At 58.4% G+C, this 18,064-nt stretch overlaps 2 protein-coding genes across 4 annotated transcripts in view; one reads left to right on the top strand and one right to left on the bottom strand.

Annotated features, from left to right (window-relative positions):
- Positions 1 to 18,064, bottom strand: part of DNAH17 (dynein axonemal heavy chain 17) — a 111,358-nt gene that overhangs the window by 45,208 nt on the left and 48,086 nt on the right. The window contains exons 36-50 of the mRNA XM_024130151.3: positions 17,514 to 17,618; positions 15,745 to 15,902; positions 15,146 to 15,284; positions 14,738 to 14,965; positions 14,173 to 14,310; positions 13,197 to 13,329; positions 11,404 to 11,531; positions 10,538 to 10,686; positions 6,518 to 6,800; positions 6,244 to 6,417; positions 5,789 to 5,996; positions 5,187 to 5,352; positions 2,434 to 2,536; positions 1,584 to 1,731; positions 1,121 to 1,212 (exon numbers count right to left, since the gene is read on the bottom strand). Of these exons, the coding sequence (XP_023985919.1) occupies positions 1,121 to 1,212; positions 1,584 to 1,731; positions 2,434 to 2,536; positions 5,187 to 5,352; positions 5,789 to 5,996; positions 6,244 to 6,417; positions 6,518 to 6,800; positions 10,538 to 10,686; positions 11,404 to 11,531; positions 13,197 to 13,329; positions 14,173 to 14,310; positions 14,738 to 14,965; positions 15,146 to 15,284; positions 15,745 to 15,902; positions 17,514 to 17,618 (2,352 nt within the window). The remainder of the gene's footprint in view (positions 1 to 1,120; positions 1,213 to 1,583; positions 1,732 to 2,433; positions 2,537 to 5,186; positions 5,353 to 5,788; positions 5,997 to 6,243; positions 6,418 to 6,517; positions 6,801 to 10,537; positions 10,687 to 11,403; positions 11,532 to 13,196; positions 13,330 to 14,172; positions 14,311 to 14,737; positions 14,966 to 15,145; positions 15,285 to 15,744; positions 15,903 to 17,513; positions 17,619 to 18,064) is intronic.
- PGS1 (phosphatidylglycerophosphate synthase 1) overlaps positions 1 to 18,064 on the top strand; it is a 110,479-nt gene that overhangs the window by 81,288 nt on the left and 11,127 nt on the right. The window lies entirely within an intron of this gene.

Genomic DNA, 18,064 nt, shown 5'->3' with positions numbered 1-18,064 from the left:
TGTCCATTTGAGGTCCAGGAAGCCACGGACTGCCAAGGCCGCGCAAATCCTGGAGGCTGGAGGGTGTGTCTGTGGCCTGAGAGACGTGGGGGGATTCTCCTCAGGAGACAGGGTTAAGGGCTGCCCCCTCGAAGGGGGTGGACGGTGGAGAAAGGGACAAGGGGCGGATCAGGCAGAAGCCCGACTACGGGAGGCCATGGAGCAGCCGGCGAGCTTGGGCTGTGCAGCAAGCCTGCCCAGGCCCAGTCCCGGCTTGGCCGCTTACTAACCAAGGGACCTGGCAAGTTCAACAGGTGCTTTTTTTTCCAGGCCCCTGTTCTGGGCTCTGGGAACACAGTGATGATGGGACTGACCCTGCCTTCATGGAGTTTGCCTTCTAGTGGGGAGATGTAACCAGACAAAATCACAAGGTAATTACACATTGTGATGTGTGCTATGAATGACATAAACAGGGACCGTGAGGCAGAGTGTGTGGGCATGAGGAGGGGCCTCTTGAGGGCACGACATTTGAGCTGACACTCGAAGTGGAGGGAGCCTTAGACTTCCCATCTGTAAAATGGGGATATACGAGCGTTACATGTTGTTTGGAGGAGAAAATGGGGATGTAAGTGGCCAAACCCATTGGCTAGCTCAGTCAGTACATAAGAGGAAGCATCATCACCACCATCAGCACCATCAAGACTGCAACCATCACCACCACCATCACCACCACCATCACCATCACCACCATTATCATCATCACCATCATTATCACCATCATCACCATCACCGCTATTATCACCATGGTCACCATCATCATCACTATCACCATGGTCACCATCATCACCATCACCACTATTATCACCATGGTCACCATCATCACCATCATCATCACTATCACCACTATTATCACCATGGTCACCATCATCACCATCATCATCACTATCACCACGGTCACCATCATCATCAACATCATCACCATCATTATCACTATCACCACGGTCACCATCATCATCAACATCACCCCTGTAATCAGTCCATAGATCACTTTGCTTTCTCTCCTGAGAGCAGCAGAGGAGGAGAGCATCTGTGGGTCAGGCCTTGGCCATAAGGTGACATGACATAGGGCTAAAAGCAGTACCTGGAAAATATTGGAGAGGTCCCTGAGGTTGAAGACATAATGAAACTTAACGGCTGTGGGAAGAAACGTTGATGTCACTTTCTGGTGCAGGGCTGTTACAGGAAAAAGACACATCGATTCTTGCACACTCTTAATGGCCTCAGGAAGTGCAAAGCTTAAGCTAGTTTCTAAAGCCAATGGACTGTGAGATGGTGACAATTTAAGTAAGAAATCTGCAGAGCTGAGGAGGGAGGAAGTTCGCTACTCTACTGATGTGTAAATTGTTTCTGCATACCGAATTTCCTATCCTCTGCCTCCCCCCTCAAGCAATTGGATCTCACAACACCTCAACAGCATCGTTAAAAAAAATACTGACTTGGAAGTAAAAACAAAATATTTACCAGGGGAAAGTAAGAAGCCTCCATCGGCCCCATAAAGCAGCGGGTCTCACTGACAGGAGAGGGGGCGAGGCAGGTCAGCTTACCCAGGGCGGAGGCCACCAGATGGCTGCTCATCTTCTGGACTACCATGGGGGCCGATCGATAGGCCAGGTGCTGGGCCAGGATGGTGCCGTAGATGCTCATGAGAGCCTCCTGGCCCGGGAAGCTCACGGCAAACACACAGAAGTGGCGCTGCCGGGAACAACCAGAGACCCTCGTCAGGCCGCTCGAAGGGACCAGCTTGGGGCGGGGGCCGCCTTCCTGGGAGCAGACTCTGTCCTCATTGCCCAATGTCTCGTGGGCATGGCTAGAACGGACAGGTTCCCTCCGCATGCCACGTGTGTGGTAAAGCCCCCTTAAACATTGATGACATCTCAAACGGCCAAATTCGTGTCATGCCCTCCAGAAAAAACTTGGAGGAGGCCAAAGAGTGCCTCAGGGCGCAGCCTGGATTTAAATTCCAGGTCTCCATCTGCTTAGGTAATTCAGAGGTGAGGTCCTGCCTGGGTGGCGTTGCAGATAGAGTACAGGATTTCCTGTTAAATCTGAATTTCACATAGGAAAAATTTTTTTTTTTTTAGTACAAATATGTCTCAAACATCTTATGGGGCATGATTTTCTGTTTATCTGAAATTCAGATTTGAGCAGGCATCTGTATTTTTATTTGCTAAGTCTGGCAGCCCTATGGGCTCACAGGGAGAGCTGACTACCCTCTCAACACCCCCCCCTCCCCCACCCACTGGGAATGTCCTGACATCTTCTGAAAGGCTGGGGCGTTCTCCAGGGAATGCCAGCCCGCAGCCCCACAATCCCAAATCAATGCTTTCCTTCTCATTTGCCAAAGTGAGCCTTGGGCTCCTGCAGCTGACCGAGACGAGTCTGGGTTCTGCCTACCTGAAGTCTGGGGTCGATGGTGAAGGATCCAGCAGTGGGGTTCATGCATGCCACGTACTGACAGTTATGGACGTCCTTCAGTGTCAGCTTCTGTCGGTCATACCTGCGTGGGCAAGGCCAGCGTGATGCCCTGCTGCCGGCCCCCAGGAGCCACCCCCGGCTCCCCACCCACCCCAGTACTGCCCTGCATATGGTTAAAAAAACAAATAAACCTCAAAATAACAATTACATGTGAAATGGCCAATTGTACTTCATGCTCTTAAGAAAAATTTCGAAACAGGAGGCAACAGAGTGGCTCAGTGTTCAGGTCTGGGTTTATGTTCCAGCTCCTCCATTCAGTAGCATCGTGACTCTGGGGAGGCTGGCTAACCCCTCCGTGCCTCAGTGTTCTTATCTGTGCAATGGGTCATTATGAGGACGAATGGAGCTAATGCATGAAAATAAACTTAGAAGGGCACCTGAAATAGAGCAAGGGTTCCATAAATGTTTACCACCGCCCCCATTATCACTCTAATTATCAAGGATGATGATGGTGACGATGATCAAATAAGCTGAAGAGTTTCCTCGGTGCCAGGGCACTGCTAACACTTCCAGGGGCTCAGGCGAGGTCAAAGGCTATAAAGAGCTTGTGCATCTTTCATGTGCCTTTTACCTTTTGGCTCTTCCCCCCGTCGTTTTGCTTTGTTTTCTGTTGGGAGTTGGTGCCGGCCCTTGTTGATCTGTGGGGATTCCTTGTGTGCCCCACATGTTAATCCACTGCCAGTGTCAGGCACTGCAAGTAATTTCTCCCGCCAACTCCATATTGTGCTTGTCCGTGGTGTCTCTTGGTGAACAGTGCTCCTCAGTTTTCCGGCACGTCAGAGTAGCCACGCTTCGGCCTTCCGGTCTATGCTTTTGAAACCTGCCCACTCCTCACCTTTCCCCGGGTCACACTTTCTTCCACCAACGTGGCAGTTTCTCCTTTGGCCTGTGGGTCTGCCCTCCACGTGGGGCCCGCCCGATCTACGTGGTAGGGGGCGGTCTGTGTTGCTGCTTCTTCTGCCCTTGCTGACAGAGCCTCTGAACAGTCCAGCCTTCCCTGTTGCTTGTGGGGCCCCTTTATGTGGAATTCTAGAGGGATCTTCCAAATCTGACTATGCCTCCCCCTCCTAGAGAGATTCTTCAGGACAAACTCAAGGGCAGATGTGGACCCAGGGCTGAAGCTTCACAGCTCTTAGGGCCCTCTTAAAGAAGAGTACAACACATCTTAGTTTTGTAAACTTTGCAAGGATGCACGACCTGGTGAGCCCATTTCGAGAGCATGCAACCAGGGCCCGGGAGAGTGAGGGGCCACCCCTGGGCCCTCCTGGGCCTCCCAGCAGATCCTCCCGAGGGGGGCGCGGGCAGCCCTCACGTATCCCTCCTGCCTTGCCCTTGGCCTCCTGCCCTGTCCCTCCTCAGACCTGTCCTGGGCCCTGGCCGTCCCACACCACTTTCATGTCCTCACAGATGTCGAGCTCTCGCACGGCTGCTCTTCAAGTGTGCCCCGCCCCGGCCCAGCTCTGTCACCTCCCCAGGGAGCCATCCCTAACACCCTGTTCCCACGTCACAGCCCACAGCCCCCATGGCTTCACTGCTGTCCTTGCTGGGCTCCTACAGCCCGTGAGCCCTGGAGTCGGTGTCATGTCGCGGGGAAGGCCAGCCATGGAGTCAGACATGTGGGCCTGACCTCCAGCTGGGCCTTTCATCAGGGCTGTGACGGCCAGCAGGCCACTTTTCCCCTCTGTGCCCTACTTCTCGGCAGTAAGGGGTAGGCTCCACGCATCCCCTCACTGACCTCGGATGAGATTTCTCGGGTTCCTTTGGTCTCAAAACCCCCAGGTTTGGCCTGGGCCACTTGCCAGGTCATCATGGCACACTTCTTTCAAGTGATACTTTTTTTTTTTTTTTTTGCGGTACGCGGGCCTCTCACTGCTGTGGCCTCTCCCGCTGAGGAGCACAGGCTCCGGACGCGCAGGCTCAGCGGCCATGGCTCACGGGCCCAGCCGCTCCGCGGCATGTGGGATCCTCCCGGACCGGGGCACGAACCTGTGTCCCCTGCATCGGCAGGCGGACTCTCAATCACTGCGCCACCAGGGAAGCCCACAAGTGATACTTGTTTTAACCACACTGAATGTTCTGACCTTTCCAGACTGCAAATGTAAACATGCCACCCTCGGCTTTCCGTTGCCCTTGGGAGAAAGTGTTCCCTGTCCGGTGGTCCATGAGCCCTGGGGTCTGGCCGCCCTGCCCCGGGCACCCTCTCCCTCTGGCTCTGGCTCTCATGCCCCAGCCACGCTGGGCTCCGGTGGCCCCTCCAGGGGCCACACTCCCCCTGCCCATGGCATCTGCTGTGCCCGAGATGCTCTCCCTCCAAAGTACTGACACTAAGGCCAGTAATGGAGCTCCCAGCTGTCTCCTCCCACCCCGGGTCTCTGACCCAGCCGCTGGGGTCCTCTGTGACTGCTCCCTTCACCCTGGAACTGCACCCCTCTGTCTTCTCTGCCGTATGGACACTTCAGTCGGAGGGGTACTTGTCTGTCCCTGCTCCATGGAACTGCAGGCCACAGCCGCCAGCCCGGGGCCTGGCAGATGCCCAGGGCGTATTTGCGGAACGTATGAGAGGAGGAGACCTTGGCCCCCCACCTCTCCCCAGACCTGTGACCCCATCAGCGTGGTCCTGTGTCCCAGGCCTGCATCCTTCCTGTGGCACGCAGCCCCCCGCCCCAACTCACCAGTGCCTGTGGTCCATGTGCTGCCGGAGGAGGGTGTGCGGGGCCACCGTCCCGTACTTGTCCACCTCGGGCATGTTCATGTCGTCGATGAAGTAGACCAGCTTCTTGGTGCCTGGTGGCCCGTAATTCCGCCCTGATTTCTTCTCCAGCGGCTTTTCGAGAACACCTAGAGAAGGGAATGGGGTGACTACCACGGTGCCTGGTGGATCTCAGAGGCCGTGGCCCAAAGGGTAGCCCTGGGGCACCAAAGACAGGTGGGTTGGACTCCAGCCACCTCAGGAGTAAAGGAGAGGGTGGTGGGCACCCCACCGGCTCCAGGCAGGGGGGCGGGAACCTTGCGCTCTTCGACCTCGGGGCCACCGGAGACTAGTTATGAGGGGAGCTCCCTGTGGGATCTGCCGCCCTCGGCCCCCTGCTCTGGGCGCAGAGGGCAGTGGGTGGGGGCATGGGAAGTGGAGAGGCCGCTGGCAAGCTCCCGGGGCTGCAGTAAGAAGGCGCTGTGAGCAACGTCAGGGTGGGACTGGGGGGCAGTCGCGTCGGATGAGAGTGACTGGGTGTGCCGAGGCCAGGCTGGGAGGAGCCACGCTTGTCCTCAAGCTCACCCTGCAGCATAGCCGAGGTCGTGTAGAAGTTGAAGGGCACGGCCTGCACTAAGTAGTCGTCTGTGCTCAGGCTGTCCAGCTTGTCGCCCATCAGCACCGACTTGCCCGTCCCTGCATTCCCCACCAGCATCACCGGCCACGACCTCTCCACGAGCAGGTCCATGAAGTAGCGGATGCGGATGGTTTCCGCGGTGTGCACCAGGGAGGCCTGGGGGAGGGGCAGGAGGACGGGGGCAGAGAGGGAGGAGCTGTAACCCCAGACACACCTGAGCCTCCAATTCCCACCTTCCGAACAAACTTGCAGACCTGGACAGTTTGTCACATCCCCAGTCTTACTTGAAAGGTCCTATTGTTGAAAACCGTCTGCGACTGGACATCCCATTGAGGAGCGAGTGGGATGGGCTCTGAGTCCTGCTCCTAAATCGTCATAAATCGTCACCGCTCTGGGCAGTTACCTGCAGCGGGACATCAGGGTCCAGCTCGAAGCGGGGCACCTTGTCCGTCCATGGCAGGAACTTTTTGGTGTCGGGATCTATGTAGTAGTCAAAGATGGTTCCCTGCGAGGGGAACTTGATTGTCTTAAATTCGTTGATCCACCATCGGCTGAACTCGACCCGATAATCTACAAGCTGTTGGGAAACAAAATAAAGCACAGAAGCGGCCCAGCTGAGAGGGAGGCCGGGAGACCGGGGCTGGGCGGCCAGGCACCCGCCGCGGCCGGCTGCTCACCTGGTCCTGGAACACGGCCCCTCCGAAGGCCCAGAAGCAGGCGAACACGAAGTAGAGCTCGTACAGCTCCTTGGCAGAGCCGGGCGGTGCGTTCTTCTCGGTAAGGAGGCACTCGAGCAGGCGCAGGATCATCTGGATGACCGCGATCTCGGGCACTGGGGTGATCTTCTTAAACCCGACGCGAAGCTTGTCCAGGCAGGTGGGCAGGTACTTGTCAAAGAGGATCATCAGGTTGGCCTTTTCCGACTGCGCCTTGCGCCCCTCTATCCAGCTGCTCACCACCCTGGGGAAGACGGGGAGGTGCCGCAGGACTGGGCCACCACCTTGGGTCCCCCCGGCCACCCTCCGCTTGGTGAACGCTTCCACGTGATTCTGGTACTCCTGCCTGGTGATGGGGCCGGTCCCAGACCTTAAGAGGATCTGATGAGGGTGCGCTCTTTCCCAGGGATTCTAGCTGTGGGGTGCTGTCCTCCTAGAACAACTGGGAGCCATCCTTCCTACCCCCAAATGCAGATAATACTGAGGACAGCAGAGCTGGATATAGGAGAAGAGGAGAGGAGAGAGAAGTTTCATAACATCATCTGGGGGAGAGAGAGGGAGGGGATGGGAAGGGAAGAAAAGGGAAAGGAAAGGAGAGGAGCAGGGACACATCACTGCATTATCTGGACTCCTGGATCCAGCCATGCCTGAAGCATACATGGTGAATTGAGCCAATTGACACATTTAATGGAAGAGTCCAAACCAATACAACAGGCATTCCTGAGGAGCCGTGTTGGGTTGTCTGGCACACATACATCTCTGGAGTGGGTTGCATAGAGGTGGCCCACCACGGCTGTGAGGGGTGTGGATTCTAGATCCTGACTGTCTGGCTTGAATGGCTCTAGCGTGGCCAGCCATGGCCTCGGGCAAGTTACTCAACATGTCTGGGTCTCAGGTTTCTCATCCGTAAATGGGAGTGATGATAATCACTCCCATATTCGAAGGACTACCTGGGCTGATATTTTTAAAGCTCATAGAGGGGAGCCTGGTCCACGGTCGGTGCTAAACAAGTGCCTGCTAAAAGCGTAAAGGGCGTCCGGCTCCCTTGCGGGCTGATGAGCTCAGTGAGCTGTCCTTTCTAGAATGCCCAAAACGTAAGCAGGAAGCTTGCGTTACCCGACGCAGCTCGCCTGCCCTCCGCAGCCCCAGCAGACGTGCCTTTCTGCAAATGAGCGCATGTTCTGGAAGCTCTGCCTCTTACGGCACCCCTAGCAGAACAGAGAACCAAGAGCTCAAAAACTCTGCCCCGTTGCCCCTGGGTTCACTAGGTAACAGAGCAAACCTTTAAACACTCTACGTCCACAAGCAAACACAGTGCAGTTGAGAACTGAATTCCAAATACAGCTGGTCTTCAGAATGGAGACCAATTTGCAAATCTATACATAGACTGCTGCAATTGCCTTCTATCTTGAAGGCGGATATATCAAATTTTAAATTTTGCCTCGTTAGAGACATTTACTGCATGCAAATGTGCGCGCTGGCTTTGATCTGAAAAGCCGACCCAGACCCAGACCCCGGGAGGACGAGTGGCTTCCCTGCAGGCTCCTGCCCTGTCCCCAGAGGCCACGGGGCCCCTCTGGCCCTGGAGCTTTGCTTCACCTCCCCCTCCTGGATATGCTCAGCCACCCCTGCCTTGAGTCACGGCTGCCCCTGCTGGGCTGCTCTTTCTCTGGGTCGGGGGGCGGGGGAGGCCTGAGCAGGCTCTCAGCCTCTCCACTTCTCTCCAGCAAATCCCGGGTCTCCTCCTGGGCCCCCGGATGCCACCCACTCTCTTGTAACTTATCCCTCTGGAGCCCCGAGAACCACTCCCGGCTGAAGGGTGAGCCTTCGGGCCCGCCCCTGCCCACCCCTGCTGATCTTCCGCTCTCCTTCCCGCCCCCGCTGAGCGGCCACTGGGTGCCCCTCGGCCCCACCGTCTCCTTCCCGTACTCTTGCGTCTTAGCGGCTCCCGCTCAGACTTTGTTCCAGTTCTCTTGCCTTGTCTGCTGCCCACCCTGGAAACGCCCAGACGTGTGTAGTGGGAAGAATGGGGGCCCCTCAAAAGGCATGTCCACCCACGGTCTGTGAATGTGGCCTTATTTGGAAAAAGGGTGTTTGCAGATGCAATCAAAATAAGGATCTCGAGAGGGTGCGTCCTGGATGAGGGGGGCCCCGGTCCAGCGGCTGGTCCTCATGAGGAGCGGGAAATTAGGACACAGAGGCACGTGCCGAGGGAAGACCACGTGAGACTCGGAACGGTGGCTGTGCGACGGGGTGACGTGTCTACACGCCAAGGATTGCCAGCCACGCCAGAAGCTGGGGGAGAAGCCCTAGAAGAGATTCCCCCTCAGAGCTTCCAGAAGGAACCAACCCTTCCAACACCTGATTTCAGACTTCTGGCCTCCAGAACCAGAAGAGAAAAAACTTCCATGGTTTGAAGCTGCCCGGTTTGTGGTCCTTTGTCATGGCGGCCACAGGACACCAACAAAGCAGGATGACAGGCGTTGCTGGAGAAGGCGGCATAGTGGTGTTGGCTCTCAGCGGCCCCCAGGCCCCTGTGGGTCAGGCCAGCTCTGGTTCTGTCCCTGCAGGGTCACTGCGCTCGTGTACCCCCCCAGCCCCGGCCTCGCTGCATCGGGAGACGGCGGTCTCACGTCCCACTCGATGCACAGACGCGTCGAGCGTGAACTCTCCGCCTCCCCCTCTCTCCCCACCGGCACACTTGCCTGCGCCTGGAAACACCCATGCCCGCTCATCTCGCCCCAGCTGCCATGAGACATTTCCAGAAAGACCCTCATTACCAGGGCCTCCTCTCAATTCCTCCTCCATGAGTTGCCATCTGGCTTCTGCCCCTGTCGCGCCAGGAAGCTGTTCTTCCTGAGTTAATGGTGAGCTCCCAGCTGCCAAATCCAGTGGCAACTTTCTGTCCTTGGCTCCTTGACCCTCCGGACGTGACCCTCTCGACGCTGCTTCCCTCCTGAAGCTTCTTCCTCCCTGGCTATGTGGGGCGTCACCTCCCCGGTTTCCCTTCCACCTGTTCCTTCTCGAATCCTTCAAGGATTCTTCTTCCTCCCAGCATCTCTTACCACCCTCCACATCTCTCTGGGAGACCCAGTTTCCCCAGCACGGAGCATCCGAGGGTCAGACACACAGCAGGTGCGCAAAGCACTGGTTGAATGAATGAATGCATGAATGAAGTGGACGACTGAATGAATGCAGCCAAGGTGTTTCTCCTGAGCCTGTCAGTCCCAGCATGTTGCACTGGGGTTTCTACTCAAGACCACGCAGGATGTCCTGGCGTATAAATTACTAGTACAAAAACATGCCTCCAGGATCAATGGCAAGCCTTCCATTTCTTAAGGTTTCAAACATTTCTCACATCCACCCCTCCTCCCCTGTCCCCAGTGGCCACCCGTCACCTGCCGCCATGAACTCTCCTCGTCACGTCAGAAAGGGCCCCGTGCCGGCCCCGGAGGCTGGTCCAGGGTCAGTCCCTTCCTGCCAAGAGCGCCCTCAGGCTTCCCGCTCCATCCACGAACACCTGACCACCGCCAGCTCCTGGGAACCTCACACTCTCGCCCTGCAGCCCCTTAAATGTTGGTTCTCACTTGGAATGCCTTCCCCTGTCTGTCTACCTGGAAAGCTCCTTCTCCTCTCGGGGGTCAGCCCAACCTCCAGCTCCTCCAGGAAGACTTCCTGTCTCCACAACACGCCCAGACCCTCCCTCCCTCCTCCTCAGAGCTCCCTGCATGTGGTACAAACTTCTGTTTCGTTAGCTGCCGTGACGCAGAGCCTCCGTGCATTACGTCACTTACTCATACATCTGCCCCGCATCCTTCATTGCCCCCACGCTGCTGCCGGGGGAGGGCCCAGCACAAGGTATTTAGCGTATGAATGAACGAGTGAGTGGACGAACGAATGCACTCACAGGAAACTCTGAAACGCCAATGCCCTCCTTGTTCTCCGCATGGTTTGGAGCAGGAGAACAAAAGCCCAACTCACGGGTTCCACCCTAGGTCGGCCGGGTTGAGGTACAGGATGCCGGCTCTGGAGACGGTGGCCGGTGTGGCCGTCCTCAGGTGGCTGATCTCGAACACCAGCCGCATGGTGCGGTTCAGGAGGATCCGCTCGTTGCTGGCCAGGGTGAGGACCTAGCGAGGGGCACAGGCCTGTGGGTTTCAGCCCCAAAGCACCCTCGTCCTGAGGGTTTCACAGGTCACGTCTCAGAAGAGGAGGAGGTCGGGGACACTCCCCGTACCCCCGCCAGCCACCAACCAGCTTCCCTAATCCAGCGTCTCCCTGCCGTCCTCGATGCCAGCCCCCCCGGCCCTTCCCACCCCGGGGCCATGGAGAGCGTCCGGATGCGTGTGGATGACGTAGGACTTCGCTCTGAGGCTAAATTTGCCTTTCAAACCGTGACCCCGACCCCTCCCCAGGAATTCTGGGGTTCCCTCCTGCACCCTATTGAGAATCACTTTCTTAAGCTGCTTCTAGATAATTCTCAACACTGTCCGCGCCTTCCAAGATACTAGCTACCCCTCCAACATCGTGCCACGCGTCAGTCAGACAGGAACGCTCTCTACGCCTGCATCCTTCGCCCACGCTGCGGCCAAAAAGCAGGTGAGCCGGGTGCACGCGGGCCTGCGTCCCGCGAGGAACGCGTCTTGTGATGGGGGGGGGGTGGCTTTCCCTCGCCCATAACGCTTTGTGCAGAACTCCAGGCAGGCCCCCTCCTGAGCCCCCATGCACGGCGGGTCCTGTCTGCTGAGTGCGGCAGGCGAGACACGTGGCATGTCCCATATGCTCCCCTCCCCCACGTTACTGCCATTCTGGGGGGCTCAGCTCTGGGATCCAGGGGTGCCTTGTACCTTGTTGTCATCCATGACGGTGTTGAGGGACTCGATCCACATGGGGTCTATGTCCCCATCCAGGACGATCCACTTGGGGCCGTCGTGAGGGATGTTGGCCAGGTCCCGCATGATGGTGGAGAAGAGGCCTGTGGGCGGTGGGGCTCTGTCAGCTCCAGCTCTGGGCGGCTCTCCCTGGGGCCACAGGGGCTGAGACCAAGCTCGCCCCCTCTTGTCCCCTCTGGGCCAACACTGGCCTCTCTCTCAGAGGTGGCCAGTGCCCTACTTCAGAGGGACAGCAGAGGCCCTCAGACAGGAGGGGACCTGGCTCACTTCCTGCCCTTCTCCTGACCCCGAGGACCCACCTTTGTGACTCCACCCCTGCCCCTGCCCCCCGACATCCCCCCCAAGTCTGGTCCACTTCTCAGATTCAACAGCCCTATGTGGAAGGCCACTGCCCCGTCCTGCACCCCTCACTCACCCCTTCCCTCTTTCATTCATTCACTCAATAAAGGTTTGCTGAGTGGTCTTAGAGTCAGGCTCAGGGACTTCCCTGGTGGCGCAGGGGATAAGAATCCGCCTGCCAGTTCAGGGGACGGGGGTTCGATCCTTGGCCCGAGAGGATCCCACATGCCGCGGAGCAACTAAGCCTGTGCGCCACAACTACTGAGCCTGAGCTCTAGAGCCCGTGCTCCACAACAGAAGCCACCGTAACGAGAAGCCCACGCACCGCAACGGAGAGTAGCCCCCACTCGCCGCAACTAGAGAAAGCCCGCGCGCAGCAATGAAGACCCGATGCGGCCAGAAATAAAATAAAGAAAATTAATTAATTAAAAAAAAACAGGAAAAAAAAAAGAGTCAGGCTCAGAGCAGGGGGCGTGGGGACAACTGAAGCCCCTGCCCACCCCACAGAGCTTGCATCCCAGTGGAGGGGGTGACGACGCAAGATACACGCGCGGAAATAGATGCCAAGTCACAAAAAGAAAGCAGGGAGAGGGGTAGAGGAGGATGTGGCGGGCAGGGGGCCTCTCACAGAGGGGAGACTGGAGCAGAACCTCCCTGGCTTCCTGTCCCGGGACGGGGACACATGGAAGCTTGGGTGGGGCGGGGGTGGGGATGGTCCCCTGGCAAGCCGTACACACCCACCTCTTCCGACCCCTCCAGTGCCCCTTCCTCCTCCTGGACCACCCTTGGGGCCCCCCATCTCCCCTAGCCCCTCACCTGTCCTTTCTCCAATGTCCAGAGTTTTTTTTTTTTTTTTTTTTTTTTTTTAATATAAAGCACAGATCTCAGCCCCCCATCTCCCCTAGCCCCCCACCTGTCCTTTCTCCAATGTCCAGAGTTTTTTTTTTTTTTTTTTTTTTTTTTTAATATAAAGCACAGATCTCATCAAGGCCCTTCCCCAGAGAAACACCATTCCCAGCACCCAAGGCTCCAGCCTGCACTTCAGGGCTCTCCTCCTGTGGACCATGGGGTGGGGGCCCCGTCTCCCCTCAGCCCTGCTTGAGGCAAGTATGCTAATGCTCCGGTGTCCATGGCTTCCCCCCGTTCCTCCCGCCTGGGAGAGTGACCCAGCCCCGCTCTGTGATCTTCCTGCTCTCCACAAGCGCCATCGTTATGCACCACGCGTACGTGTGGGCCCCTCACCGCCGCTGGGCCTGCTGAGGGTCTCCCTCGGGGGCTCGGCCACGTGCTCGCTGCACAGAGGCCGGCCGAGCGGCCACGACAAAGCGGGCCCGCCGTGGACCCAGGCCTGGGACGCCCGCTCCGAGCCCTCGCCCTCTCGGCCCTGCCGGGGATGCGGCTCCGATTACCATCGGTCCACTCCCTGGTCACCGGGTTGGTGACGCCGAAGAGCTCGTCACAGGTGACGGCCTTGGGGTCCAGGTCCACGGCGACCGGCTTCCTCTGCAGGTTCTGATAGGTCTTGTTCAGAGACTTGAGGACCTGCACCGAGGCGGGGGCTGCTCACTCAGGGCCACGTCCCGCGCCCAGACCCTGCGCTGGGGCCCCCGTGTGAGCTCCAAGGGCCCGTGAAGACCCACAGGCAGAGTCCCTGCTCTGGGCCTGCTTTGCTCTGGCGACACGCAGGTGAGTTTGCGAGCCCCAAACGACGTCCAGGAAGACGCCCTGCGATTGTTCCTGTCTGTGCACAGCGGAGGGCTACTCGTGCCCAGAGCGGGTAACACTCATACTAGTTCCCTGGTGATAAAAGCAACGTGCTGGCGGAAAGAAAAATTAAAGGAAGGAAACTACCTGTAATTCTTCCCCCCCAGAGAAAAGGGTTTCTGAGGACATCTGAGGATGTTTCCCATGGGTACATGTGTGGACATACATGTACACGTTCCTCTTTAGAGAACTGGTTCGTACAGTTTCTGCCTTCCAAAAATAACTTGCAGTGAGCGCCCCTCATGTTACATAGCCTTTGGAACTGATCTTTCATAACAGCATAATAGTCCATCCTGCGGGTGGCTGGCTGAATACTCGGCTGGTTTAGAATTTTCCGATGTTATAGGCATCAGTCATGTTGGCCGCCACCTCTGCTTTCCACTGTGCCCCAGGCAACGGTGGGGGACGGGGGACAGGAGGGTGGGGGGTTGGCTGCAGAGAGGCGGGGTGACTGATATCAAGGGGGAAGGAGGAGGAGGAGGGGAGGACCTGGGAGAAGGGCCTCATCGGTAGGACCAGGGTCCGCTGGCCACTCCAAGCCTCCTTCTCCGCCCCCGGCCCCCCGTCACAGCTTCCTTCCGCCCGGGCGGCACTGGGCCGGATGCCCGGGTGGGCGTGTACCTGGGACTTGCCACTGCCCGCATTCCCGATGACAAACACCGAGTGCCTGACTTGCAGCAGCTCCTCCAGCTGCACCACCTTCAGCACGAAGCTGTCCTCCGCCTGCAGCTCGAGCTCCACGATGCTCTGCTTGATGACCTGGGCAAGGCGTGTGGGAACGGGGCGCTGGGCCCGCCGTGCAGGGCGAGGGAGCCCCCTGCCCAGCGGAGAGATCAGAAGGGAACAGCGGCCCTGCCCCTGGGGGTGTTTACGTGCTCTGCCATGGGTGCTACTGAGAACCCCGTGAGGGGAATGGGTTTGCCCAAAGCATCCTCCCCTTCCTCTCCCGACCCCCCAGCGTTGCAAGAGGGGCTGGAGAGGCAACCCGTAGCCTCAGGACGTTCCTCGGGGCAGAGGAAGCCGTGCACGTGTGGCCACTGCCCGCCGGCAGACGTGACCACCACCCCAGCGTGGAACCTGCCACTTAGGCAGGTACCCATCCGGCGTGTGGCGGAAAGAGGCATCCTCGGCGGGACGGAGGCCGGGGTGTGGCTTCCCGGACCGGCGTGACCCCGGCCGTACCCACCTTCTCGAAATTGAGGTCCCGTTTCCGAGGCACGTCCAGGGCGGGGAAGAGGTCCCCGATGAGCCCCACGAACACGGGCAGGTCGTCGGTGGCGATCTTGGGGACATTGAAGTCCCTGAGCGCCCTCATCAGCACCTGGTCCTCTGCCCGGCTGGGGTCGCCCCTCTTCAGGGAGCCGGCCACCACCAGCACAGACTTGATGGCTCGCAGGCCCCAGTCATAATGATCCTGCGAGTGGAGGGCAGGGGCGGGCGGGCGTGAGCGCGCCGGCCGGGGGGCTGGGACCGAGGCCAGCCCGCCGCTGGGACGTGTGGAGGCTCCACCAGGCTGTCTGGGAGGCATCCGGGCCACCTGCGTTTGTAACCCCTCCCGACCCCAGCTCTGCGGGCCCAGGACGCCGTCACACACCTGCTTTGACAGCAGCTCTTTGCACAAGGTGTAGAGCGTGATGAACTTCCTGGCCAGAAGGCGGGCCTCCAGAAAGCCCTCAGACACCAGCATGATCTCGCATATCAGTTCAAAGTCGGGGACCACCATGGCGCAGGGCCTGAGGGGGTCAGCGGGGTCTGCCTTGGCTTCTCCCCCTCTTCCAACCATGCCCCCGCCTGCCCCTTGTCACCTAGGGGCACACCTCACCTGCCAGGAGGAGCACAGCATCACTGGCTGAGAGTCTAGGCGCGGAGCCGGGTTCCCAGGCCCCCACCCGCCGCCCGGCTCCGCTCCCCGCGTCACTTGTTCCTCCTACGCCCCGCACAGGGGCGTCTCCAGGCCCTGCAACCCTTTACTCGACTCCTCTGAGGGTCACCTGAGCCCTGTCCTCCCTCACTGGCCGGCTGTGCCTGAAACGGGACCTCCACCCCAGGTGTCAGAGGCCCTGGCGGGCTGGTCCCCCTCACTCTTGGGCCTTGTCTCTGGACTCCTCCTCTCCCACAGCCCCCACCGGTCGGCCTCGCCCTCCGCAGCACGCTCCGGGGCACTTCCTCATGCCATCCCCGCCCTCCACACACCTGAACAGGGCCTTCAGGTTCTCGGGCAGCTCCGTACGTCCGGCGTACCCGGGGTTCATGGTGATGAAAAGGCCCACAGTGGGAATGAGGCTTATCATCTCTCCCAGGAAATTAAACGTTTCTTTCTTGGCCCGAATCGCATCTTGGATACATTTTACCTAAACAGTGGGTACACAGACGCGTTCACGGGGGAATGACCGCCTTCGAGGGGCTGGACGGATCTTCGTTTGTGCTAAAGCGTGTGGCTGTGAATTTGCAGAGGACCTTCCTGATTCCTTTTTCTTTTTTTAAATTAAACTTTAAACTTTGATACAACTGTAGATTCACATGCCGTTGTAAGAACGAACATGGAGGGGATCCCATGGGCCCCTCCCCGGCGCCCCCCGAGGGTGACCGTAGTGCAGCATCACCACCAGGACAGCAACGTGGAGATGATGGGACATTTCTGTGACCTCAGGCGTTGTCACCCTCTAGAGCCACCCCCACCGTTCTCCCACCCTGCCCTCCCCTGACCCCCTGCAACCACTCAGCCGCTCCCGTTTCTGTGATTCTGCCTTTCGTGGACGTTAGTAACAGGGATGGTACCGTGTGTCATCTGAGACGGGCTTTGGTCACTCAGCGAGACGCCCTGGGGACTCCTCCAGGTTGTGGCTGCTCCTTGATACTACTGAGTGGCGTTCCACCCCCTAGCCGTTCTGTGTGTCCCGCTCCTGCTCGGGCAGTGTGAGCCGTGGGAGGGCTGACTGGCAGCCATCCCCACATCAGAAAGTCAGCCCCACGTGAAATCTGAATTCGGGGACCATTAGCTGCCTTTGACCCTCGGTGGTGCTGAGCAGCTGCAAACCTCAAAGTCACCACTGGAGGGCGCCCTGCTGCCACAGTTTAAGCCCTGACCTACGAGCCTGGGGCTTTGGGGCAAAGCTCACGCCTAGTTGTCCAGGACTTTCCTCCCAGACTGGTCTGCAGCGTGCGGCTCACGACCCAGCAGGGCAGGGGCTGGCGGTGGGACCCCTCCCCTCCACATGGAGCCTCTCCTAATGTTCCGTTCCAGTTCCTGCTCCTCCATCTGAGTCAACAGAGCTCTATGTAATTATCCTGGGGTTCTGTGCACTGATTTTGGGGGCGGGGGTCCCCAAGGCAGCCGTCAGCATTGCCCATGGGTCCAGGGGGCGCTGGCTGCCCTCGTCCTCTCTTTGCCGTACTGGCCTCCAGCCCCAGGGCTTGGGGATAGTTCCATGTCTATGCCGAGGTGGGGAAACAACAGTGGAGGAGCTACCTGCACTCACCCCTAATCCTGCCAGCAAACCCACTCTACAGATTAGAAGATGAAGGCACAGAGAGTTTACATAAAGCCCAGAACTAGGCAGTCCTGCACTCTGTCATGCGTGTTCACAAAATACTCGGGCTCATTTCCTCCTTCTCTCCCTCCCAGCACCCTTGTCTAACTGATAAACTCCTAGACATCCTTCAATGCCCAGCTCCATTGGTAACTGAGACAAAGCCCTCTGTCCTGGTCCCCTAAGCAAAACTGATTATCCCCTCGTCTGTATTCAGTTACATATGTGCCCCTGGGTCTGATCCTTACTGTTTTCCTTCTGTGGGCCCCCCCAGACTGTGGGCCCCTGAAGGACAGGGCTGGGGTCCCGCTCACCTATGTGCCACACCCCCAACTCAGTGAGGCTGACCTGACCCTCCAGGAAAGCTGACGAGCCCCAAGCCGGCAGGGCAGTGAGTTCCCGTACGTGACCCAGAGACCACGCGGGCCCTACCTGTACGGCGATCACAGACAAGACCTCCACGGAGATTCGATTAAACTCATCGAAGCAGCCCCAGGCTCCAGTCTGGGCCAGGCCCTTGTAGATATTGCCACAGGACTAGAAAGGGTGAGACGGGAGAAGCACGCGTGGAGAGCCCTGCCGGGAGCCCCTACCTGCCCCATCAGCCCCCTGGCCGAGGGTCAGGCTTGGGAACTTTGGGGCCCTCAGAAGGCTAGAGGCAGGAGGTTCACTCCCTGGGAGGGTTAATACTGCCCGGGGCCGGGTGCCAGGAAGAGCCCAGACCCTCCCTGGCATGGGGGCTTTGCCTGGGCTCAGATTAGCGAGTTTGTGTAAAGTTCAGCCCTTGCATTTTCCACTAGCACACAAGAGAAGGAGCTTCCCTCTAAGGTAGGGGGACGGACAGCAGGCCCCAACTGGATAATCAGGATGATTCTTCAACGTTTATATACAGGATTCCTTCTGGGAGTAGCCAACTTCAGATTTCACTTTTCTAAAACCCAGAAGGCCGGTGTGGGCTGTGGCCTTGAGAGTCAGAAGGGGCA

Source organism: Physeter macrocephalus, chromosome 14 (genome assembly GCF_002837175.3).
Source record: "Physeter macrocephalus isolate SW-GA chromosome 14, ASM283717v5, whole genome shotgun sequence".
NCBI lineage: Eukaryota > Metazoa > Chordata > Mammalia > Artiodactyla > Physeteridae > Physeter > Physeter macrocephalus.
Note: the sequence above shows the minus strand (reverse complement) of the source record. Positions and strands in the feature narration are given on the sequence as shown.